Genomic DNA, 27,267 nt, shown 5'->3' with positions numbered 1-27,267 from the left:
TCTCGACCTTCACAACATCCTTTGGCAAAGAGTTTGAAAGACTGACTGTGTGTTGTGTGAAGAAATACATCCTTTTCTTTGTTTTAAACCTGCTGCCTATTAAATTTCATTGGGTGACCCCTAGTTCTTGCGTTATGAGAAGGAGTAAATAACACTTCCTTATTTACTTTCTCCACACCAGTCATGATTTTATAGACCTTTATCATATCCCTCCTTAGTCGTCTCTTTTCCAAGTTGAAAAGTCCCAGTCTTTTTAATCTCGCTTCATATGGAAGCTGTTCCATACCCCTAATCATTTCTGTTGCCCTTTTCTGTACCTTTTCCAATCCCAATATATCTTTTTTGAGATGTGATGACCACATCTGCACACAGTATTCAAGATGTGGGCATACAATGGATTTATATAGTGGCATTATGATATTTTCTGCCTTGTTATCTATCTCTTTCCTAATCATTCCAAACATTCTGTTCGATTTTTTGACTGCCGCTGCTGAGTGGAAGTTTTCAGAGAACTATCCACAATGACTCCAAGATCTCTTTCTTCAGTGCGTAACAGCTAATTCAGATCCCATCATTTTGTATGTTGTTGAGATTATGTTTTACAATGTGTATTACTTTGCATTTATCAACATTGAATTTCATCTGCCATTTTGTTGCCTAGTCACCCAATTTTGTGCGATCCTTTTGTAACTTCTTGCAATCCATCTTGACTAGTTTTATATCATCTGAAAATTTTGTCACCTTACTGTTTACCCCTTTTTCCAGATCATTTATGAATATTTTGAAAAGGAATGGTCCCAGTACAGACCCCTGGGGGACACCATTATTTACCTTTCTCCATTCTGGAAACTGACCATTTATTCCTACCCTTTTGTTTCCTCCTCTTACAAAAGCCCAAAACTCCCTCCCTTGACCTCAAGGAGAATCTTTGTTGATGATTACCAATAAAAGGCCTGCAACACATAATAAAACAGATCTGATTCCATCCCACAGAGAGAAGTGATTCACACAGATTAGCCATTTCATTACTTGTAAATAGGGTTGGAAGTATTAGATTTTTAATCAGTAAACACGGATTTCACTGTACAGACACAAACCTACAAAGAATATTTCCATCGATAATACTCAAAATGTACAGGTAGAAAAAGTAAGAAAATGCTGCTTGAGAAGTTATAAGAGTTTGATGTAAGGATATTTACTTTATATATTTTGACATGATGTTGACAGTTTGTATTTTAACAGTTATAAAGATTTAACATTTTGAATCTCAATGTGTACTGTCATTATATAATTGACTCTCCTATTGTCTGACACTCCCATAGGTTTCCACACCTGTAAACATTTAAATTAATAAAAAGCAATGCCTGAAAATAATCAGTTATCCATCAAAATTATTTTAAAAAATACCAGATTCTACCAAGCCTTAATATAAAAGACTGTCCAAAAAAATGAGCCATGCAGAATTATTAATTTACATGGTGATTGAAGCTGCTCAAGAGTGGCAAAAATTAGAAAGGGAAGAAACAACATCTTTTACTGTACCTGCCATCTAGGTTGGTTGCTCGCACTGCTGCATATATTTTTGTTTTCAAGGGTAAACCTATACTGGGGATAACCAGCAGCTGGCTATAGGTTGAGTCCTGAAAAAACAAACACACAGTTGCTGTAACACAATGGCAATACCAACACCATGCAACACACAAGCTTTTTTGGTCAGTTAGTTTAGTGGAACCAGCAGTGCTAGCAAGTTTCGCACAGTTCAAGGTTTTCCCTCAGATGATTAGAACAGATGTTTTGCTCTACACAATGCAGCTTTAGTGGGAAACGACGTGTTAAAAGTGTTAGGTAACAAACAAAGATTGTATTTAAAAATCATCTCCCTTCAGAAGCTCCATTACCAAACTAGTGTAAGTGTGGGTACAGAGAGAGAAAGAATCACAGCTTGTACAATGTTGTAAAATGAATATGGTGTGTCAGACTGTGACAGGGTGCTGTTAGCAGTTATAAAATGAGCTTTTTGGAAGCCAGCACCCTGGTCACTTAGAACACCCAGGGCACCAGGTATAGTTAGAGAAGAAATGACTTAGGTTGTTTGGATTTGGAAGGGTAAAAGGGATTACTTGCACCTGTAGAGAGCCTGATAAGCTAATGAGGTAATTAGCTCACCAGCTGGGTACTCCTGAGAAGAAATCAAGCCATGTAAATAGTTGAGACAGGGAGCAGGAAGGGAGCATAACACTCACCATGTTGTAATGTACCTGGAGTATAAACAATCAAAGACACTGGGTGGATGTACCCTGGTGCTCTGTGTGTGCTGCTAAATTCACAAAGAGGGCCTACCAGCCAGGATTTCCAGGAGCTGAAATAGGAACTCATTCGCAAAGATATAATTTAGCAATACAAAATGCACTTAGAGGGGACATGATTTAATATATTGCAGATGAGCATTAGAAATAGGGGATTGGTGGAGGAGGTTCAGCATATGGGAGAAAGATCTCTAGTGGGAGATGAGGATACCCAAGACTCAGTCCAAATTTTCAAAAAGTCCTGCCTTGCAGAAGCTGTGTCACAATAAAACCAGGATGGTGTAGCAGACACCAGAAAGTTTGGAAAATATTAAATTAAATGTGCAAAGCCTGTGATTTTTCTAATGGAATGAAAAATTTATAACTTTCTATATACTTCACCCCTATGGAAGTGTCCTTCAGAATGTTAAAGAGAATGAGAGAAAACTGGCTATAGAACTTTTAAACCAAGCAGTAGAATTTGATAGCAGGGATGTACTTCTCTGTTAAATCTCTAGGTTGGTTAAGAGAATCTGTAGAAAAGATCTCACTCTTATTATGTCCTACAGATTTTTGGAGCAATTCCTATAGATTGCTATTGGTTTAGGCTGAGATTTTCAAAGGAGTCTAAAGACAGGTCTTGTACTGCAATAGGGAGGGGCAATTACAACATGTGTAGCTAAATTTGATCACACTATCTTGCTAAATATAGCTGCAGCAGCACAGACCATGGCATGGGCTAGTTGCCTGAGTATATATCCAAAGGATTGTACTTGGGCAGCTAGCCTGTGGCACTGCCTGTGGTGCCATGACAACAGTGTTGTTTTTAGCAAACTAATTAGAGCAAAGCTAACTCAGTACCTGAGCTAGACATGCTGCAGTCACACCCAAAGATTTGCACATGGGTATCTAAATCTCTTAGGCTCCTTTGAAAATCCAAACCTCAATCCCTATTAATCTCTTTAGGTCTTTTCCATAATGGTTAGTTTTGTGCTTGCATCCAGAAATTTTGCAGATGGATTCACACACGGCAAAGGCATGAAGTAGCACAACAGAACAAATGAAAACATCAACAAGTCACGGGGGCAAGAGAGGGATTGGAGGATAAGGAGTATAAACACTAGAGAAATAAGTGACAAAAAACAAACAGCCTGCCAAAAGCATTCAAACATAGGTGTCTAAATTTAGGCACCTAAAAGATGGCTTGATTTTCACAGCCACAGAGTCTTTGGGTGCTACAAATGCACAACACCTTTGACAAGCAGGACTTTTATATACTTAAATATGGCTTTAAATGTCTGGTTCTGGAGTCTGCATTTGTAAATGTTGATCTTTAATAACAGGAGCAAAGTTTACTGTATAGATCATCTCTGTACATGTGCCTAAAAATAGTTACAATTGCTAAGATTATCTTAATACTTTTGTGTGGTTGCTTTTTTGTGCTTCTGTGAATTGCAGTATTTCTTCTAGGAACATCTCACAAGATCAAAACCCAGAGTCAATTATCAATGATTTCATTCTTAATTACTTAAATACCTTGGATCTGATCTTATTGACTTTAGTTGGGCGGGATCAGGCCCTTTAAGCTTGGGCACTTCATTTGGGGCATCTTCTGGCATGATATTAATGTATGTTACTATTCTCTCACTGCAGAAACTATGAATGGCTCTTCCTATCCACTATTCAATTCCTGTAGTTTTGAGGAAGTAGGCTCTCTTTCCTTTTGATTACAAATTTATTTAAAAATGGGAGAAATATAATCTTCATTCTAACACATTTTAATCTGTTTTTAAGAACTCTGCTCTGCCAAATGACAAACTTCCAAACATGAATTTTAAAAAAATGCCTTTGGAAAATGTCCTGTTACAATATTTATAGCTCATTATATTCCAAGAAAAAAGCATTGACTTTTAAATCAGTTGCATGAATTATAACTCAGCATCATGATTACATGAATAATAAAGCAGAAAAAAAACCCAGATTCATAATTTACAAAAATGTTGCTTGATAGATTGAAAAATTGATATTTAAATCAGGTATTTATAATGTTTGAATAAAAATTTTAATCAACAAAAAATATTTCTGGGATTAATGTTGCTGTTAAAAATAGAAGTCCATACATTTTTTATGTTTTACTGTCATTGTCCATATTTACATAATAAAAGTTTATACAGTGATGTATATTCAAACCCAATTATCTGAAAAAGTATGAGAGAAGTGTCAGCAGCCAAAAGCTGTTATTAAAAATATTAACCCATGCAGTATCCAAAGTACATGCAATAAAGCACCTGTATGGATGTATAGACTTGGGGGAAATCCTACATACTTCACTCCTATTTAAAATGGTCAACATATTTGGACAAGGCTTGAATCTACATAAGTTTGTGAGAAATTTAACATATCAATAATGTTATAAGATCATATTTAGAATAGATATAATATGCAGGTACAATATGCAGTAGATATGAATTCTAGTGCATCACTTTTTATAATTTGTACTGCCATAGGGTCTGGAGGCCCTAATTGTTGATCAAGACCCCCATTGCCCTAGGCGCTGTGCAAACGCAGAATAAAAGAAGAGAGATGGTAGGTCATTCAGGGCAGAGACTAAGAAAAGAGAAAACAGGTACATTCCAAAAAAAAAAAAAAAAAAAAAAAAAGGACAAGCACAAGGTAATAATTAGATGAATGGCAACTGTCTGAAAGGCCTGCTTCCCTGCTAGGGAAAACAGAACATAATGAACACATAACGAGCCTAATTCTGCTGTGTCAATGAGAACCACAGCCATGTAATTCAGAGAATATTACATATAAATTGATTTACTAATTTTATACTTACATTGTAAAGGAGCAAACTCAGAGTGCTGATAAATGTCCCATTGTTCTCTTTTACAGAAATAGCAGCTGATGACCTAGAACAGATTTAGAAACCAGGAACTGTTTAAGGGTTTTGTTTGTTTGTTTGTTTTTGCTTGCATTTTCATATTTCAGTGCTTTTTTACTCCTAATCAGTTCTTGAGCTACATCATAAGGAGTGATTTTTTTAAAGTTTGTGTTAGAAGCCTCTGAAAATAGGAATTTATAGTGGAGACAATGACAGGACCTTAACTATACTGGCAGTAATGGAGGCTATTAAAAACATGAATCAGGCAAATAATTAGCAGAACGGCAAAATGGCACAAAAGATCCAGTTCTCCATGATGTAGTGTGTCTGCTCCTGGAAAATGTGTTCCCTTGCACTACATATTCATAGATTACCCTGCACAAAAAAATGATATTGCATGTGAAATTTAAAATGTGTATGCAGGTACTATTCAGTCATAAAACCACATGCATTTAGAAGGCAAATTTTTACACCAGTCAGGCAACAAACTACAGTAGCTTTTGGTAAATCATTTTATTATACAGATCCTCTAGTAAACTTTTCTTCTTTCTTCAATCTCCACTTTCTCCCTGCCACTTCTTCCCACAATCTTGGTTTTACTTTTTTCACCATCAGTACAAGAGCACAATTTTTTATGGAGATAAATGTTGGGGTGTGCAGATGCATGAAGACAGATACCCTCACCCTTATACATATAAATATATATGAATGAATGAATGAATGAAAAGCATACTTACGAAGCCAATTGTGTATTGTTGACCAAGTATTCCAATGGGTAGCTACAGCTAAATTTGTACAGAAGCCCTGGTAAGTAGCTGATGATCGTTGGTGGATCTGGCGTATCTATGTAGCCTGAAACATTACCTATCTGTACCACTGATACATTCCCATATGCATTGATGCCTGGAACAGAGGATACCTATTGAGGAAGGTATGAAAAAAGACATTACCAGAAGGTTAAGCACATAAAAAAAAGAGAGAGAGAGAGAGAGAAATACAAACACACTGAAAAATTCTGCCACTTTAAGCCCAATTCATCTTCGGTGTAACTTCATTCAGTACACCAGGGATGAACTGGACTTACTAAATCAGATTCTGTTTTCTATTTTACCTGCAGAGCCTGTAGTCAATTGGGATTACAGGGGTCTGACTGAATACAAAATATGGCTCACTGTAGCACCTAAAACACAGATCTGGAATGTCCTGAGGTCCCATGAATAATTTTTCAGATGGGCATTTTCTCTGGCCATTCCTGATGAATTCCCATGGAAAACTGGGTGGGGGGGGCTGAAGAAGCAGTTATTTTCAGTTTTAAAGGTAACAAAATATTGGATCTTTTAATACTTGAAAATGAAGTTATTTTACAAAGAATCCCACTCACTGAAGTGATGTGTGGCCACTACTGGTATGTTGGCTTGTGAAGGATTCCAAATCACATAATAGATGATGCAAAAAAGTTATAGTATTTTTAAAGTGATATTAATGAGACAGTAAAGCAATTCAAGCTGAACAATTGAATTTCTGGTCAATGCCTGTGTCTGTCTGTATGGAGATGCATATCTATATATGATAAATTACTCACACAAAAACTAAGTTAAAAGAATGTCAATGCTGCAAATCCAAGCACTCAATATTTAGATAATGCCACAATTAAAGTTGGCTGTGTAACCTTCATTCAGCCCCCTGCCATGTCTGAATTATGACTGATTTGCTCATCATCACATAGGTATATAGTTGACACAGAAATAATACCCACGTCTCCTGGGTCCCCATCTCATGCCTTCAAAACACAAGTGAACATCCTTTCTCTTCCTGCAACCCACTGATTAATTTACCATATATCCCATGTACTATGTGAGTTAATGGTCATGTGGAGAAGATAGTATGTGAATATGTAATTAAGAGTATTTATAATGCATGTACACAACAGGGTCACATTGAGGTTCCATGAGACTAACTGTGGCGTTACCTAATTGTTGCTTGATTTTGCAATGTTTTGATGTAGTTTTTGTATGTAATCTCCCATATCTTTAAAAAAGAAAAACTGGAAAAAAACAGGAATTCATCAAATCACGCTGCCCACTGCACACCTGGGTAGTTCATCAGGGTTTGAACCCAGTACCTTTAGATTCATAGCACAACTTGATTTCTTGAAGTAAAGGAAAACCTGGTAGCAATAGTAGGCTTTTACTCCCTGTACATTTTTCCATTGGTATACATAACCATTTGCTAGACAGCAGAAAAATGTTAGGAATCCAGATTCCTAGGTTCTGTTCCTGGCTCTGGAGGAGAGAGTGGCCAAGAGGTTACAGACAGTACAGCCTAGCACAAAATTAATTAATTCTGAAAGCTGGTGTGGTTAAGGGGATGTCAAAGGAGTCTACCACATTAGAGTTCTGTGTTCTGTTCCCAGCCTTTCCAGAAGTACAGCCTCTCAATTACACCATTTGTAAAATGAAGAATGCCTGCCCCCCTCATGAAGTAGAGGTATGAGTCTTGCTTAGCAATAAGGGCTATGAAATGTGTAGTATATTAACACCTGTGAATGGAAGAGCTGAGATCAGTATTCATGGTCTCCTCTTGACTCACAGCCCAGCACTCCTAAACCATAGGGCATGTAGGTGGTGGGTTGCTGTTGTTTCCCCCCAAGCTGTTGCTTTGTCTTTGCACATAGGGATACACATAGGGAGCCCTGCAGGGTGTGAGCAAACGTTCAGAGAATTTGCTACACAGGGAGCTCCAAAGAATAGGAGCCTGCACAGAGCAATCGGAACGGTCAGAGATTTTAACAGCAAATTTCTAACAAGCTCTATGAACATGTCAAAATAGCAATTTTTAGAGGCTTATAAATTTTGCCCAATCTGGGTAATTTTCATGGGGACAGCAAAATACATCTATCTGACCCTAGAGCTATCTTCCAAATTTCAAGGCCTTGCTCCAAACTATGGCTAGGGTAGAGCTCTTTTTAAAAAATAAAAAAGCCACACAAAAATTTAGGGGGGTTTTAGCTGTAATAAACAGATAGCTAAGGGTTAATGTTCTTTTACCTGTAAAGGGTTAACAAAGGGAACCAAACACCTGACCAGAGGACCAATCAGGAAACAAGACTTTTTCAAATTGGGGTGGAGGGAAGTTTTGGGTGTGAGTTCTTTGTTCTTTGTCTTGGTTCGGTGACCCTCTCGGCTCTGAGAGTGATTTTTCTATCTCCAGGCTTTCTAATCTTCTGTTTCCAAGTTGTAAGTACAAGGATAGTAAGAAAAATAGGTTTATATTGGGTTTTTTTGTATTTACATGTGTGTAGTTACTGGAATGTGTTAAATTGTATTCTTTTTGGATAAGGCTGTTTATTCATTTTTTCCTTTAAGCAATTGACCCTGTATATTGTCACCTTGATACAGAGACCATTTTATGTCCTTTTTCTTTCTTTTTATACAAAGCTTTCTTTTTAAGACCTGTTTGAGTGTTTTTCACTGGTTAAGGCTAAGAAACGAAGGGAAGGGGAAAATCTCTTTGTGTTAGATTTACTAAGCCTGACTTTGCATACCCTCTGGGTGAGGGGGGAGAGAGATTAGATCTCTTGGTACTTGTGTTTCAAGGACTTGAAGCAGGGAGTATCCTAGGGTCCCTAGGGCGGGGAAATCTGGGAGGAGGTAAAGAGGGGGAAGGGAAACAGTTTATTCCCCTTTGTTGTGAGACTCAAGGAATCTGGGTCTTGGGGTCCCCTGGGAAGGTTTGGGGGGACCAGAAGGTATCAGGCCCTAAAATTCCTAATTGGTGGCAGCGCTATCAGATCTAAGCTGGTAATTAAGCTTTGGAGGTTTCATGCTAGCTTCTCATGTTCTGAACTCTAAGGTTCAGATCTGAGTAGGACAGTTATGACATTAGCATTGGCAACACTATCCATTTTTCCTAACCTTACCCTTGGAAACAACTGAACTATTTTTGCTGAACCTTCAAAAAGAAAATTCAGCCTGAGACAGAGAATGCACATAGAAAGTTTCAGCCTGAAAACTTTGGCAAACTTATAAGCAACTGAAAACAGGGACATATAACAGAAAGTGCTAGGAGAACTTAAGTTTAAGTGTCATTACCAACTTTGGCTATAAATGGCAACCTGGCAAAATATTGTAAATTACTTAATAAAGATTTTGGCATCTTCAGTGACCCAGACCATCCCTGTGCGTGTCGGAAAGCCCCACCTTACATCTGAAAGCATACTGCAGAGATCCTACCTATAGCGAAAAGTTGAACAACAATTCTTAAAGGGTAAAAGGAAATCAAATCTAAAATCTGGGCTTGCCCCACAGATTGAGGCATTGTTGGATATGACAGTTTAGAAGACTGAGGGCCTGATTGTGCTCTCATTCACACTGGTGTAAATCAGGAGTAACTCCATTAAAGTTAATTAAATTACAGTGCTGCAAAAAAGGTACCAGAATCTTGCCTTAAGTGACAATTTGAGTATAACAAATCTGTGGCTGTCTGCACACAGCCAGATATCATAGCTGTCATTTATGCTGCATAGCATATCAAGTCTAAAATGTTTGGCTCTAGAAACAGAAGTATTTACTCCTTCTGCTGAAAGAGAATCTCAGCTAGTTGTTAGCACTATTAAGGCTTCCATCCTTCTGCTGACCAACCACTACAGAGCAACATAAATCAGACATTTGAGCAGGTCTTACACCATCCAGAAGTTGTGGTACATACACTCACAGTATATTAAATAAGAATTAGAGCTGAGTGAGAATCTGAATTTCCTTTCTATGGGAAATTCCAACATTTCAATGTTTATTTTTGTCCTGAGATCGAACGAAAAATTCAAATATTGAAATGAGAGGTTCTAAAAACATTTGATTCAGAAAAGGCAAAGCATTTGTTTCAGCATTACAGAACATTTCCCAATGGTAGTGCCTCTTGGAAGCTGTAGTTCAGATACCTGATGTCTCCATTCTCCACTCAGGGTCAGGATCCCTGGCCAGATTACATCTGCCATGATGAACCTGCAGACATGTTACTCCCATGATGCACCGTGTCACTCAGAGGGCAGATTATGTTGTGCTATGGGAAATGTAGTTCACTCAGGTAGCTTGAACTACAATTCCTATGAAAAACCAACCTTAAATAAAATATTTGTTTCATTTTTCCAGATGGAAATTTGGAAAACTTACACAAAATTGAATCATTCCTGCAGAAAGTTTTGTTTGTGAAGAAACTACATTTTCCAGTGAAAAAGCCTTTTGAAGGAAAATTCCCAACTAGTTCTATAAGAATAAAGTTGTTGTCAACCAGTATATCCTAGTCCTTGGCTTCTTATCAGCACTCAAATTGATGTGCTAACAATTTCTTTCAAAAAACAAATTTTTGTGTAGTGAACTATTTTACTAAGTGTATAAGACTGTTTCAGAGGGTTTTGTAAAGGATACAGTGCTGGAGTAACCCCCACACTCTATTCCAGGCACTACTAGCAATTATACAATCTGTCGGTGATCTTGCCTTACCAATAGAGTGCTTCCACAGGACTCCAAAGTGCTGAGATTGATGATGAAAATGACTACTGCTGGAAAGGTGTTGTTATTTATAAACCCCTTGCAGTGAGCGTCCCCATGTTTCCCATTCAGGGCCAGATCCGTTTCAGAATAACCAGAAAAAAGAACTGTGCAAAAATTAATCTTCATAGTAATTGCTTGTACTCCACAGTAGACACTGATATCTCGTTCAGCTGTAAGGAAAATACAGGAAAAGCAAATGTAAGAACTGGGATTTCATTTGACAACTGTATTGGAATGCTAGGATGACTCCTACATCAGTTAGTCTGGTTATATTCTACAGCTCTATCAAATCACTCTTCATACTATTGTCAGAGGGTTTGATCCGTATGGTGTTATCAAGTAAAAACCTCACTAATCTGTTCTTTAACTAGGCTGATGAAGAATCAGAACTAAAATACTTGGCAATATAATCTACCAGGGAATTTAAGTGACTACACAAAATCTCACCATTAAATAAATCATAATCTCATTGATAAACTGAGAGAATGCCAAGGGATACAAATTGGCAAAGGGTTAAAGGTATAGGGCCTGATCCTGAAGCCTTTATTTTTTGTGGAACATGACACCATTGTGCTAGGCATTGTATAAACACATTTGTAATTCCCACTGATTTCAACAGAAATTCAGGGAGCTGAATTCTCCCCTCCATTGCAATTGTACAACTCTCATAGAAGCTGAGAGTGCTTATCTGAGGCAGGATAGAGTCCACTTCAGGTGCCAAGTACAGGCTCAAACAGGACAGTTAAAGGACTGAAGTGCAATCAACAGTTTATAAGAATAATTCATTATGACTGTTCTGAAGCTTTCCTTTTTAAGAACACTCAGCGTTAGCATTAATACAAATCAGTTGGCTTATGAGAGATAGTGATCAATACAGTGAAGTAGGTTGGAGATATACCATACTGCACATTGTAACACCTTGAATACAAAACACCTAGAAAATGACAATTAGAGCTAGTCACATCTTTCTGTTTCAAACACTTTTAGATGAAGATTGGCCTTGTGTTTGAAAGTCCTGACGACTCTTGTGATCTTCAGTGAAAAAAAATGTACACATCACAACAGGCTTGAGCACTAGTTCTCAAACTTTTGTACTGGTGACCTCTTTCATATAGCAAGCCTCTGAGTGCGACCTCCCCTTAGCTATCTGTTTATGACAAATTCATAAGGGCTAATGTCTCTTTCACCTGGAAAGGGGTAACAAACAACACCTGACCAGAGGACCAATCAGGAAACAAGACTTTTTCAAATCTTGGTGGAGGGAAGTTTGGGTGTGAGTTCTTTGTTCTTTGTCTTGGGTCTGTGCCCTCTCGGCTCTGAGAGTGATCTTTCTATCTCCTGGCTTTCTAATCTTCTGTTTCCAAGTTGTAAGTACAAGGATAGTAAGACAATAGGTTTATATTGTTTTCTTTTGTATTTACATGTGTATAGTTGCTGGAATGTTTTAAATTGTATTCTTTTTGGATAAGGCTGTTTATTCATTTTTTTCCTTTAAGCAATTGACCCTGTATATTGTCACCTTAACAGAGACCATTTTATGTCCTTTTTCATTCTTTTTATATAAAGCTTTCTTTTTAAGACCTGTTGGAGTTTTTCTTTAGTGGGGACTCCAGGGAATTGAGTCTGCAGCTCACTAGGGAATTGGTGGGAGGAAGAAGTCAGGGGGAAAAATCTCTTCGTGTTAAATTTACTAAGCCTGACTTTGCATACCCTCTGGGTGATGGGGGAGAGAGGTTAGATCTCTCGGTGCTTGTGTTTCCAGGACTGTGTTTCCTAGGGTCGTCCAGGGAGGGGAGCCTGGGAGGAAGTAACAAGGAACAAGGGGAGGGGGTTATTTCCCTTTGTTGTAAGACTCAAGGCATCTGAGTCTGGGGGTCCCCCAGGGAAGGTTTTGGGGAGACCACAGTGAGCTAGGCACTGTATAATTACTGGCTGGTGGCAGCAATTACCAGGTCCAAGCTGGTAACTAAGCTTGGAGGTTTTCATGCTAACACCCATATTTTGGATGCTAAGGTACAGATCTGGGAAGAAATGTTATGACATGGTGGCAGAGCGGTGTGGATAGATAGAAGAATCCAGAAGCCAGTAGGAATATTATTTTCTTTTTCTCTGCTAGGGCTTTTAAGCAGAGAGAAAAGAGGTTGGTTTTAAAAGGAGCTAGAGAGAATTTTTTTTCTGCTCTCTCTTGCAGTTTTTGGCTTGCATATTAAGCAAGGAACCATTAAGCTGTGACAAAGAGTCTTTTGTTAGACAATAGCACTCCGATTGAGAGTCATGTACCCAGCACAATACACATGCAAATAAAGTGGTTTTTCTGGTTTACTTTACATTTAAAAGATTAGCTAGAGGAAAAAAGAGAAAAAGGCATTGTTGCTACGCAAACCTCAGGGGACAACAGAGAGCCTGCAGTTCAGATAATAAACACCAGCGGGCAGCCCAACACAAGAAAACAGGAACCATGACTTCCAAGGAAAAAAGGGAGGCAGAAAAACAAATCAAAGAAGCAGACCACAGGCGACAACTGGAAAAAAGAGAAAAAGAGGTGAGGCTGAAAGAAAAGGAAGAAAACATCAAACTGGCAGCCTACAAAAGAGAACAAGCAGCCAAAGAGGCAGCCCACAAAAGAAAACAATATAAACCTATTGTCTTACTATTCTTGTACTTACAACTTGGAAACAGAAGATTAGAAAGCCAGGAGATAGAAAGATCACTCTCAGAGCCGAGAGGGCACAGACCCAAGACAAAGAACTCACACCCAAACTTCCCTCCACCCAGATTTGAAAAAGTCTTGTTTCCTGATTGGTCCTCTGGTCAGGTGTTATTTGTTACCCCTTTACAGGTGAAAGAGACATTAACCCTTAGCTATCTGTTTAGGCTTGAGCACTAGTTCTCAAACTTTTGTACTGGTGACCTCTTTCCTATAGCAAGCCTCTGAGTGCGACCTCCCCTTATGAATTAAAACCACATTTTTACATATTTAAATAGAGGCAAAGGGCGGTTTGGGGTGGAGGCTGACATATTGCAACCCCCATGTAATGAACTCATGACCCCCTGAGAGGTCCAGACCCCCAGTTTGAGAACCCCTGGGCTAGAGGAACAAGTGATAGTTATGTTTAGCTTTAGTGCAAGATAATATAGAGTTTGTCTTCAGACGCATTCCTGACTGCACACTATTAAACATTTTTTTCAATGCTCTACAAAGAGACATTTTTCAGCATGTTAAATGCAGGCATTACTCCTTTAAACAACAACTAGTTTATTGCATTTGCTTACTGATTTAGTGCTATTAAAAATGGCAGAACAACTTCAGTCAATACTATACCATTACGACTGCTCAGATAAATTGTTGTGCTGCATTTGCCACAGCAGAAGGAAATGAATCTCCATTACAATGCACTGGCTCTTCCCCATGCAACAGAAGCCCGGGTAATTTCATTTAGACAGCCTCAATAGTGAGACAAGGTGGGTGTCTAATATCCTGGGATCAACACAGCTACAGCAACACTACATGCAGCCTTAAATGGTGGCATTAAAGAAAAAATAATCAAAAACAGTACAAAACAGGGCAAACTCTGTCCTGCTCTACACATTAGACATTAAGCACTGGGCAGAAATGGGTGTGGGAGGCAAGTAGGAGGAGTTGGGCTGACTTGGGCTCAGATTTTCCTCACACATAAGCTTATGCAATTCTGTTGACTTCCACGGAATTACTCCCCAATTTACAAAGGTATGAGAAGAATCAGGCCCTTTGCCTTCAGGAGATGTGGGTAACAAGTCACTCATTGCAGTTATATGTTAAGGAGGAGGGGGCAGCAGGAAAAGAGGACATAGCAACAGGAATGTGCCATTAAGGTTATCCTGCAGTGTTACCACCAGCCAAATGTAAATGCAAAATAAAAGTGTTTACCCTCACTCCTACCAACTTTTGAAGTGTGCTTTTACTTTACCTTTAAGTCATTTTCAAAACTCCTACTGACTTTAAGAGGAGCAGTGCCCTAGCTCAGTTAATTATATATTTATTACCTCTGGATTACATTATAACAATCTAGCCTTTCCCAATACCAAGTTCTTCCCTATCACTGTACCTAGGGTTACTCCTGTATAATTTTCCCATTCTGCAATACAAAAACAGAGTATAGATGTTAGAGATGAGTCTGAACCCAGAGGCAAATACTCCTACCACCTCTCCCTGAATGCTCTACTTCAGGCTCGTTTCTATTGAATTTATGACACTGAACACTAGTAATTTACATGTGTGGGCCTAATTTACAAATTTTTCACACTCCCACTGCAACTTGCATCTCCTTTGTGTTACTCATAAACAACAGGAGCAGAGAGAGAGAGAGTTTGCCTTAGAACCAACTGAATTAAAAGTAGACTAAGGAAGCTAGTTGGAACACTTCAGACACCATAAAATTTAATCAAAATATTCAGCTTTGACAAAGCCAGAACATTTTGAAGAGATCATCTGTTTTGATGAAGGTTTCATCAAGATGTTTTTTGAGGTCTACTGCTCTCTGGTCATTTCTGAGAAGAAAGAGAGAGAGAAACATCTGAATTGAAAATTTGAGCCTTTCAACCAGACATGCCAAATCCTGGTTAAAAATGCAGAAATTGGGCTTGTTTTTGGCTTAATTGGCTTGTGAGTTGCTTGTTGACTAGCTTGTTTGGCTTGTAGCTTGCTGCTTGTTGTAGCTTTTATCAGTTCCTGGCAAGCAGGGGCAAGGCAGGAGAGAGTCAAGAATGCACAGCAGGCCCACCACAGTCCCAGATTGCATGTTGGGGGTATCTAGTCACAAAGAGTGTTGGTGTTCAAGAGATTAGCTTGCTTTGGTCTTGTTTTGAAATGGGATTAGCTTAATATTTGGCTTATTGTGAAAGTCGGGGTGCTTATTTATCACGTGAAAGTTGGCAACTGTGCTTTCAACCCAAAGACAGCTGTTTAGTCTGAGAGCACATGCAATTCTGTGGGCAAAACAGAAAGGTAAGGGTGGTGTCATTTGATTCATAAAAATCTACAGAATCAAGAATAGCAGCCTAAATCTGTGCTCTAAAGCAAAGAAGACATTCAGAATGATGGTGGCAGGGACTATTACAGAGCTGACCACAGACAGGTCATTGTTTGCTCATCTCCTGATCATGTCAAGATCTCATCGGGATGTTTCCCAAAATCTCACATAGGTTAAGTACGAGTTCTCCATGGTACCAAATTGATGTTTGAATGCAACAGAACAATGCATGTTTGCTAGGTGAACAGCAAACATGTACGTCTTGCGTGGTCTTCCTAAGCCAGCATCTACTGACAGTATGACTAGTACTTTATGCCAGCAGAGGCCTTTCAGTGTAGCAATCTAGAAGACACAGCTGAGGTAGAAGCTCTCAACAAACCAGAAACTGTTAACACTTGCCAGGAGTTCGCTGATCACTTCATTATAAGGCTAAGGAGAAAATACTGGAACTATGATGAAGTCCACCTCTTATTTGACATGTATGCAGAGGAATCAATTACAAATATTACCAGAAAGAAGAGACTCCATAGTATTACACCTGTGCAATATAAAATGTTTGACTCCATAAACATCTCCAACGTCACAATGGAGAACCTACTGTCCCATACTCACATGAAGGATGAGTTAAGCACATATCTGGCAAGAAAAATGCTTCAGCTTATGAAGAATTGCTTGAAGAGTTTCATCATTGCATGGCATAATGAAGCTGCTGCCTTGCACTGTTCAGTGGAATTTTTTGTCATTCCCACGAGGAAGCTGACACTAAAATGATCTTGACTGCGATCAGTGCCAGAGAGAGGTGCTGCTAAACTCTGGATTTTTGCACAAGACACAGATGTTCTAGTGCTCTTTGTAAGACTCTACCCAAAACTTCCACAAGATTCTGTTTTTATGCAGGCTGCTGGGGTACAGAATCACTGTACATCCCTCACAGATGTTTTCCTATCACTCCGGCTATTAAAAGCTGACACACTGCTAGGTTTCCATGCCCTTTCAGAATGCAACATTTCTCGCAGGTTGGTTGGAAAGATCAAATTATCTTACCAGAAGGCATTTGATTCAGCCTCTGAAGACTCTTCCAAGCACTTTCAGAGCAAGAACAGCTGAAACAGTCACTGATGAGTTCATAAATCCGCTCCAGGGATTTAGCTGCAGCGTTTACCATTTGAAGACCAACAATGTGACACTTGCAGCGCTATAATCAGTGAATATTTTCCAAGAAGAAGACAAACAAAGAAAAATTGCCACCAACAAGCTGTGTATTTATCAATGCCCTCTTGCATTTTCTATCAAGAGGGCAGATTATCAAGCAATGGAATGGCTGCCAGATGACTGAGTGCATCCAAAACTACCCTCCCCTATTGGGCATGGATGGATCTTGGAGGATGAACTGATCACACCAGCCACCTGTCAAATACCTTGCCCTCATGAATCAATCCTTCAGCTAATTAAATGCTCATGTGCAAAAACCAGATGCACACCACCCTGCAAATGTTTGGTGAGCAGCCTCCCTTGTAGGAAAACATCCAAGTGAGGCATGGACAAGGATCAGTATGACAATATATCGCCCTACATGAAGATGACACTGTCTTTGCCAGACACACACCCTCTTTTCCACCCCCCTACACCAGAAAGGAGACAGATAGGTGGAATGAGAGTCCACTTTATGCTGCTGATGAATCAGGCAGCCATAAGTTCTGATTGTCTGTGGAGAATTACCCAGTCTTAAGACTGGTCTACATTACCAATTTATGTCGGTATAACTACGTCATTCAGGGGTGTGGATTTTCCATGCAGCTGAGCAACGTAGTTATATCAGCCTAACCTCCAGCGTAGACAGTGCTACCTCAACGGGAAGGTTTCTCCCATCAACATAGTTATTTGGAGAGGTGGTGCACCTATGTTCATGGGAGAAGCTCTGCCAATGGCATAGATAGAGTCTTCACTAAGTGCTGCGGAGCTGTAAATATAGACAAGTTCTTAGAGTAAACCTGGAGTAAGTTTCAAGCTGTACTTTTAATGTAATGCGCTGATGAATCTGGTATTTCAATTCAAGATCTAGTTCAGGCCACTATTTACAAATAACATGCTGGTCTCCTCATTAACACTTAGAAGCAAGAAGCCTTGAATGGAACCAGTAAAAAACATATAAAGTGAACAGCTGCACAACTCTAGCAATGTCAGTAACTGACAAGAGTCAAATTTTGTAATGCAAGCTCTCCCTGTAGGTGTATTTAGATGGTAAAGTCTTTAAGGTAGATCCAACACACTTGATCCTCCTCTCATACCATGAGTAACTCTATTAACTTCAGCAGAGTTACCCATGATTTATACCGGTTTAAGTGAGATGAGAATCAAACCTTTTGTATTTAAACACGCCCACAGGCATGTAGCATACTGTTGGCAGAATGGAAAAAACAGTAATACTACATATTGTAGATTTGCTGCTGGATCATAATTCTGACAATAACAATTGACTCATGCTAGCAAATCCAAGCTATAATCGTAAAAAGTATTTGAGAAGTGTTACAGCACAGTGCTGTGCTAAGAGTTCAGTGCTATATTGTCTGATTCCATTACTAGTAGAAGCACAGACCATGATATCAGGCCTTATCCACTGGTTTCCTTGTTTTGAAGTCAAGAAACAAACAAGGGAGAGTGAGTTAAGAAACAAAAAGAGAGAGTATGTCATTTCAGCCACATAATCCAATATACATATTACAGCTCTGATTTATGTAAATATATCTCACAAGGTCTGCTTTAATTAAAATTGTAAAAGGTAAAGAATTCCCATTTAAAATGTCTAAAAAGTTAGCTGCACCCAGTTTTTATACCACGTGACCAATCCTTTTACATTTGGGAGCAATCATTCTAGCAACATTAACTCTGGTGAACTTTCTGGATACAATATAAGGGCATAAATGGGTTAACCCTGGTGATGTCCATGTAATTACACCTGCCTGTACCAGAACTGAATTTGGCCTTTTCCCCATTAATGTTGGCATAATATGCAACTCCAAAGGAGTTTCATTGTCACTTGACAATTAACATTCCTTTATGTGAAGGTCTGTTTCTAGATTTCTCTCAGATTAAATGCTTTGTACTTAAAAATCATCATCACTGGAAATCATAATAAAGAGCTCATTCTAAAAAGCCAATTAACACTTACCAGGAAACCTACTATGTAGGTTGGCCTCACAGTTATATCCATTGAACTGTGCAGTCACCGAAAGCACCTGAATTGTCAGGAGGAGCAGTAACCATATTCGTTCCATTGCAAAACCTAGCAAGACATTATGAAGTTATTGCATGCATTTGTTTATTGCATTAAAGAGACTTAATGCAAAGATTTAACGATTCTATAGCCACTCAGGTTTTCTACCCAGGAATCAGAAACAAGGCTCACAAACCAAATTGATAACACACCACGGGCAGGGGATCCCATTTCTCCGACTGCTGGATATGAGTAATGCCTGTTGATTTCTATGGAGTTGACCTATATCCTATGGCAAACAAAAAGCTCCTAAGACAGCTAAGAAATAAAGGTTTGAAAAGCATATTACAGATTTAATAGAGCATTTAACTGTTAAATACAGAGAATATTTTTGTTCTTTTAATTTCAGATACTTAAGGAGAGGTAATGCCAAATTAGATATATCTGATAGAACAACAGTTTTGCTTCAGTAAACCATTGAAAACAATACAGCTCAATGTATCTAAATTACTTCTCAAGTATAAGGTGCTGGAATAAATCTGTCTTTTTATATCTTATCACCAAATTCTGCCCTTGGAAGCTTTCCTGCAGTTGCATTGCCCTTTACTAGAGAGAGTTTGCACTGAAACGGAAAACATTTGAAATGAAATTTGGCAACCAGGCTACGAAATCAGAACAAACGGACATCTTAGAACACATGCTGATTGACAGAAAACCCTCAAGGTATAATGTATATGCAATAGATATATAACACAGGGCAATCACAAAGAATGTTTGCTTTACCAAAATGTCAAAAATGTTTGACAAAAGATCTACAACTTGCAGAATTTAAAAGAAATGGAACATTTTCATTTTAGGAAAGAATGCTGCTCTCTGATATAGCTCTCAAGATACTCCATATGTTTCCAGACAGTAGATGCTGTGAAATTCTAAGAGGTGGTAAATTATGAAGTTTGGGTTTCTGTAATGCTTGTACTATTGATACATTACTCAGATTACTATCATCAGTCTTTCATCCCAAATAATCTCAAAGTCCTTCACAAGCTGTATAAATACCACATAACTGAAAAGCAGCCATTTCTAGCATGGCGAACAGCAGTCATAGTGCAGAAGAGTTGACAACTTTAGGGTGAGGGAAAGTTCTAGCCAGTGACATTAGGTTAAAACCTTTACTCTCACAAAAGTACCAATAGATCTTTAGTGCCTGCACAAGGTTTGATCCCAAGTGCACTGACATTAATGGAAAAGCTCCCATGAACTCCACTGGGTTTTGGATGGGGCCCACAGAGCCAACAAAATCTGAGTTTTTAAAAGGCTCATGCAGAAAGCGCTTCATATGGTACATTCACTATATATAAAAATTCCTTCTCCCCTCCAAGCAAAATTTAAGCAAACGGAGCATATACAATCTTGAACCAAATTCTGCTCTCATTTACAGTTTTGCAATCCCAGCACAATCAAGGGAGTTACAAGTGTAATTGGGAGAAATTTGACCCATTAATTTCTGTGCAACTTTGCTTGAACAAGCAAGAAGAAAAAATGGAATACTGTACATAGTAGGTTCTTATTAAATGTGGTACTTTTATAATCAAACTAGATTTTTGATTGGTCCATCCAAAAGACGCTTCGTCTTACTGCAATTGTGCAGCTTCTGGGCCAAATTTGCTAGGTCACAAAAGTTCAATCCCATTTTATTTCAAGCGTTGTTAATGAGAGCATATTTTGGCCTTCTTATTTCATTCATTAGATCCTATTGTCAGTGAATGTTGACAAGAAGAGTTGAAAAAGCTATGAAAGAAACTGGCTAAATGGGTTACTGCAGAAACCTTTACTTGCACTCTCACACTTTCTCCTCCTTGGCCTCTGTTTCCCACTGCTGGAAACACTCTTTCCCCTACAATTTCTATTTTTATTTTGTAAGAACCATATTTTTCATTCAGGAAAATGACATCTCTCTGGCAGTAAAACATCCCAGCTCCTCTGCTTTTACAGTACCAGATGGACAAAGTTGCAATTATTGTTCTGCTGTATATGGGCCAGATTCTGACCCAGTTACATTGTGACCTCAGTGAATGACTCTGGATTTACACTCATCTGGCTTTACCTCTCTAGCTACTACACTGGTTTTCTTACTACCAAAATCACTGATCTGAAAAGCAGCTGAGGAAAACACTGAATAACAGTAACCTTTCCAGTTTCAATGGAAAACAGATTTTACTGTCAATTCTAAAATTTTAAATATTTAACCCAACTCAGCTGCTGCTGTTTTATTTGTCTTAGCAGGAGAGGAGCAAAACAGAAGAAAGATATGGACCCAAATAAATAACATTTTTTGCAGCACTTCTTCTCCAGTAACCTCTTGAGTAGTCTAGAATCTAATGGGCCCACTCAGTTTTTAGTTACTCTTACTCACTGGATTTTCATGTAAGTCTGACTAAGGGCCGAGAGCTCAATTGCTCCCCATCTTCCCACCTTTACCAACCCTTCAAAAACCAGTTTGAGGAGCTAAGGGGTAGCATGCATCTCTGAGATTTTCATGGAACACCACACTCATGAGTCATCTTTTAAGGAGTGCAGGACAAGATGGAGGTAAGGGGCGGGCAGAGGCAGCCCACACCCTTTTCATTTAGTGGAGGTGAGATTCATGCATGGATTGTCTCTTCCGCAGATGGATAAGGAGAGTACAATTGGGCCCTGGGTAAATATTGAAGAAGAACCTCAAGATCTAGCCTGGGAACTGCAGTCTTATCCACAGTATAAAGGCAGAATTAGAGAGTCTTGAAGTGAAGCATATTCAATCAGAAAGACAGTAATCAGACATTTTACACCATAATCTCTAGGACTCAGCTTGTTCCCACAGAAGTCAAAGACAACTCCAACAGATTTCATAGGGGCAGGAACAAGCATTGGCAGGATTTTACTGTATATTTCTGACTAGCTAGCATGTTAAAGACAGACATACTCAGATTGTTATGGGTATAATATACTCTAGTGGATCCTTCATTTCATATTCATGCCCAGGCAATCTGATTTGGGGGCCTGACTACTTTTTTGTTCAACTTATGTTTTTCCAAAAAATTGGGTAAAAAAATTGCAATAGCCTCATGTTACCCATCTTATTTTTAGAACAACAATTTAAAGGTGGGACTTTGGTGATTTTCCATTGAGGTTTAGAATTCCTTCTCCAAGGAGGTATAAAAAAGTAACATGCATTCCTAACTAGTATAAGCTGAGACACATAGGCCTGGTCCACACTACAGCGTTAAATCGATTTAAACAGCGTTAAATCGACTTAACGCTGTACCCGTCCACACTACAAGGCACTTAAAATCGATTTTAAGGGGTGTTAAAATTGACGTCTGTACTCCTGCTCAACGAGAGGAGTAACCCTAAAATCGATATTACTATATCGATTTAGGGTTAGTGTGGACGGAAATTGAAGTTATTGGTCCCATTCTTTTACTGAGCTACCCAGAGTGCACCACTCTGGAAATCGATGGTAGCCTGGGACCATGGACGCACACCACCGAAGTAATGTGCCCTAGTGTGGACGCATAAAATCGATTTTATAAAACCTGTTTTATAAAAATCGATTTTATTAATTTCGATTTTACTCTGTAGTGTGGACGTGGCCATAATCAGTTGCATCTTCAGTAGTTATGTTGCTTATTCCACATCTAAGGAAATATTTATATACAACATGAGATGGAGTAGATCTTATGGCAGATAATACAAGTGATGAGTGCTGTATTAAAAACCTGTGCAAAACAGAATAGAACAGCCTCCTCAGCAACCACTGGCTCAAGTTTAGTACACCATGTTTTGAATCAAAAACTGGGTTTGGTGGGACCACTAGTCTGGACTAGCCTCCCACGGTGCAAGCACACCTACAGCCAACTCTCCCCATCATATGTCCACCGCCTATTAAAACGCACATTACTCATTGTAATACTCCAGTACAAAAGTGCTAGTGACTACCCAGCTGGTGAATGGACCAACACTAGCATGAAACAGTCCATGTAAAATTATATACCTACACAACCTCATATGGCCAGACTATTATAATTATCAACCTCATCATTTTACCTGGACTATTTGCTGAATGGTATATAGATACAGATTTATAGATTTTAAAGCCAGAAGCAACCATTAGATCATTAGTCTGATCTCCTGAATTACATAGGCCATAGAATTTCATCCAGTTACTCCTGTTTTAAGCCCAGTAATGTGTGTTTGACTAACTTCTAGAAAGACTTCAAGAGATAGAGAATCCATCACTTTTCCTTGGTAGTTTGTTCCAGTGGTTAATCACCCCCACCATTAAAAACGTGTGACTTATTTCTAATTTGTCTGACTAATTTCCAGTCATTAGATCTCATAATGCCTCTTTCTGCTAGATTAAAAAGCCCTTTAGTATCCTGTATTTTCTCACTGTGAAGATATTTATACACTGTGATCAAGTCACGACTGAATTTTTTTATTTTTTTGTGGGAGTTAAGTCTAGTTTCAGTATTTAGATTCAAGGTACAGAAAATATTTTTTTCTATTTAAACAAGAAAAAAATGAGCATCTAATCATGGAATACATAATTTCGCAGTTTTTTTAACCCTACTATGTGAAGTCCTTTGAGCCTATTTTGAAAAAGAAAAACACGCACAGCGCATTCCTGAAAATGCTGCTTAGCCTAGGTAAGAAATATAGTCAGTTGTCAAAAAAACAGTTTGAAGTTTTATGACTTTAAAGATGCTGACATATGCCATAAGAGAAATATGTTCCTTAATGGCTATGAAATCCTTAGCTGAAAAACCTGATCCAATTTCAACTGACACACGCTGAGTTCTCATTTATTTTTCCAAGTCCTCCTTTCCCATTGCTGTCTCTGCTGAGGGTTTTCTCAAGTAATCTTTAATGTTCAAATGATTTGAAGTGTTTTGTTTATAAAAAACACTGTAATGCTTTGGCTTTGTGAAGAAAACTGACAATGTGGCCCAAACACACCAAAATATTTTCCTAAACAGTTTAATAATTTTACTTCTAAATGATTTTCCCCCTGTCCCCTCCCTCGTATTAAGTATGGTATTTTCTGCTTTGAAAGGTTCTATTTTCCCTATGGATATAGGGGCAGAGGTGAAATTTGTGTACAAGACTTCCATTAACACCAACAGACGTTCACTTGATTAATATCTCAAGCATTAATAGAAAGGACACGGACAAAGGGACTGTCAGAGATTTAAAAAGACCCATCAAGCCAGGTTAATTAAGTCATTTTGTAAACTGCAGTTTATTCCATTCTTTTAAACAATAATCAATTCAAAATGTAAATGATCCTACAAATTAAAGGCCCTATTTAATGAAACAATAAAATGTTCACAATATAGAAACAGCTAGCAGTGATGTTTACTGAATCAAGTTGGTTCTTTATATGCACAGTACAGAGGCAGTTCTGACTGTTCTACACTTTGCATTACAAAGAAACAGATCAGGGTGACAACAACCTCCCAGTAACATCATTATCACCATTTTCTGGAACCTTGACCCTGCTTTCCCAAGTTTTGCCATGCCAGAAAATCTTCACAAATGTCCAGAATTAAATGTATTATTTGTGATTGAATACAAAAACATTTTGTTTAAATCAATCTATAACATGACGACATTTATGGCAAAGTAATTATCTGTGGATTATCCAGCTAGAGCCCCTCTCTCTGTTCTTCTACAGCTGACAAATAAGCTCTATGTCTATCATACTTATTTTCTTCTGTTTGCATCTGTCCATCTTGAAATCAAGCTCTGACATGATTCTTTGGTAGGGCTGCCTGGATTTTCATTATAAACAAGATTCGTTACTAATTTAGCCCTATATTTTGATCACAATTCATTTGTGAGCCAATCCTGATTTCCATGAATATATTTATTATTTTTAAGTATTCACCAAATAATTTATGAGAAAAATTTATCATTATTCACAGTGTATGACAGATCAGCAAACTCACATGATACTATTTATGCTCCCTCATTGGATGACTCAAACGTTTTTTTTTTAAAGAATTAATAATGAAGAAGACTTTTCCAACACAAATATTCAGACATGAAAAAATCCATGATGAAAATTACAAAACATTTGAAGTTTGCAAGCATTTTCACACATGCCTATTAGCTATCTGAATGCTATTGAACAACGTATAATGTGACTCTACAAATCACAGCATACAGAAATCACCACTTTTATTCAAGAAAATATTGTATCTGATTTCAAACCTCAAGTCTGTATCAGTGATGAATGCGGTGAAACATCTTGAGTTGTAATTATGGAACAATTCTTCCAGTCCTATTCACTCCATATGTCTACATGGTCATTTTGTCAGTATTCATATTCCAGTGAATATGAGTGGAAAAATAAATACAAATACCAATTAAAATGGGCAGCACCACATGGATGGCAGTAGCCATTTTAAATATGGGCCAACTTCCTCCAGTTATGAGGCCAATTTCCCTATTGTAACATATCCCACTTTAACTAAATGATCAGACACTATCATCAGCCAGCCCATGTCTTTAATACTAAGTCTTCCCTTGTTTCTCATCAATGCATTGAATCCTTGGGTCTTCTGACACAGATACAACAGGATTCTGGTCTTTAAAATTGCCTTTTTTTTAATATAGACATATCAATAATTAAAAGCATATATTTTTAGATAGCGTCTTAGGGAAGGTAGGTCATACTTCCACCTGGGAGATAAAGAAGCTGTAGGATGTGCTTCAACCATAAGGTTTACTTGTGGACAGAACAATCATGCTGGGAGAACAATCCATAGACTCTGAAGAACAAAGAATTATCTTCCTTTTCAGATTTAGATTTCTCTGGTTTCAAACCATGCCATGAAGTTCTAATTCTGAAATCAAACAAAACAGAAAAATCCCACAGAAGTGCAGAGAGAAATTCTGCAGATCAGCAATCCCCAGTGAATTGCAATGCTAAACTGGAAACCAAATTAAGCCCACAAATATGTGCTGAACGTGTCCACTAGCCAGCCTTTTCGAAGCACTCAGCCCATAATTAAGTTTTAATTTGTTGTTAAATAATGTTTAAATGGAAGTAAGGGAATCAGATATGTTGAAGATCAATGCATTCATGTGCTGGGAGATTTTACAAAAGGGAAAAAGAGATATTCTTTTTTTAAAAGGTAAATTAAGATCTGCTTCTTTGCTAGCTTCATTTCTCTCTGACATCCCTACCCACCCTCAGTTATTGGGTCATCCCATTATATTGACAATAGGGCAAGGAGAACATACAGACGATGCAACAAAGATCATGCATAGAATATGTCTGAGTGTCCATAGTGAGGTATAATACTTGCACTGAACATCAAATATTTGATCCCAGGATCATCCTTGTATACTTGAAGTTCTTAGTATGAGTCAACACATAAATCTGACAATTTCATTCTCAACTCATCTTTGTAATTCACCTTCAGCCAAAATCCTGAGCCCTTAATCAACCCCCACTGAAATCAAATGGATGTTTTGCCTTAATAAAGAGATAACTACTAAGACCCTGAACCATCAAACACTTTGTGTTTGCAGGATGAAAGCCTGAGTGACATCAGGATCTGGGTCTTTGAAAATAACACACTGGAGTAAAACAAACTAAAGCAAAAGTTTCCAATATTCTGATTTATTTGCCAATCTCTGTCTGATAACATTTTATTTTTAAGCAGGGAAAACACAGGAGTGAGACAGAGAAATGGATATCATATATTCAAACCATACTAAATATAAGTTCTAAAAACATACAAAACCATCACATTTCAAGAGAAGGCCAAACCACACTGAAGTTTGGGCTTGGGGGTAAGTTAGAGAAGATTTCAACCCCAGATCTGAATTCTGTGTGGGCAACTAAAATCCAAACCCAGAGATAGTTTTAAGTACAATGGTCCCCATCTCCTTAACAAGTCAAACCAAAATACCAGCTCTAAGCACCGTTGAATGGGAGGACGTTCAAAATCTAGATGTGCATCTGAATTATGCATCTCAGGCTGACCTTCGTCACACTGATGCCAACAAGAGTTAGATGTGGATGCTGAGTGGATAATAAAGCCATGTAATGCCCAGAAACCTATGAAGAACTCCTGCTGGAATCAGCAAAGGTTTGTTTTAAGATCAATAATAGTGTATGAATTCCTGGCACCTCATCTTGCAATCCTTAGATGGGTAGAACTCTAGCTGAGCTCAGTGGGAGTTTCACCCGCCTACGGACTAGGGGATCAGGTAGCACAGGTAATAAATATACTATATAACAAATATGCTGTTAATTCATAAAGAAGTGCAT

The 27,267-nt window shown here is 38.2% G+C and overlaps 1 protein-coding gene across 1 annotated transcript in view; it reads right to left on the bottom strand.

The window, feature by feature from the left end:
- The window catches only part of ZPLD1 (zona pellucida like domain containing 1), a 28,330-nt gene extending 9,328 nt beyond the window's left edge, over positions 1–19,002 (bottom strand). Inside the window, exons 1-5 of the mRNA XM_050960240.1 lie at positions 18,897–19,002; positions 10,668–10,888; positions 5,907–6,088; positions 5,125–5,197; positions 1,543–1,640 (exon numbers count right to left, since the gene is read on the bottom strand). Coding sequence (XP_050816197.1) covers positions 1,543–1,640; positions 5,125–5,197; positions 5,907–6,088; positions 10,668–10,888; positions 18,897–19,002 — 680 coding nt within the window. The remainder of the gene's footprint in view (positions 1–1,542; positions 1,641–5,124; positions 5,198–5,906; positions 6,089–10,667; positions 10,889–18,896) is intronic.
- Between the last annotated feature and the right edge of the window lie 8,265 nt (positions 19,003–27,267).

Source organism: Gopherus flavomarginatus, chromosome 1, assembly GCF_025201925.1.
Source record: "Gopherus flavomarginatus isolate rGopFla2 chromosome 1, rGopFla2.mat.asm, whole genome shotgun sequence".
Lineage (NCBI taxonomy): Eukaryota > Metazoa > Chordata > Testudines > Testudinidae > Gopherus > Gopherus flavomarginatus.
Note: the sequence above shows the minus strand (reverse complement) of the source record. Positions and strands in the feature narration are given on the sequence as shown.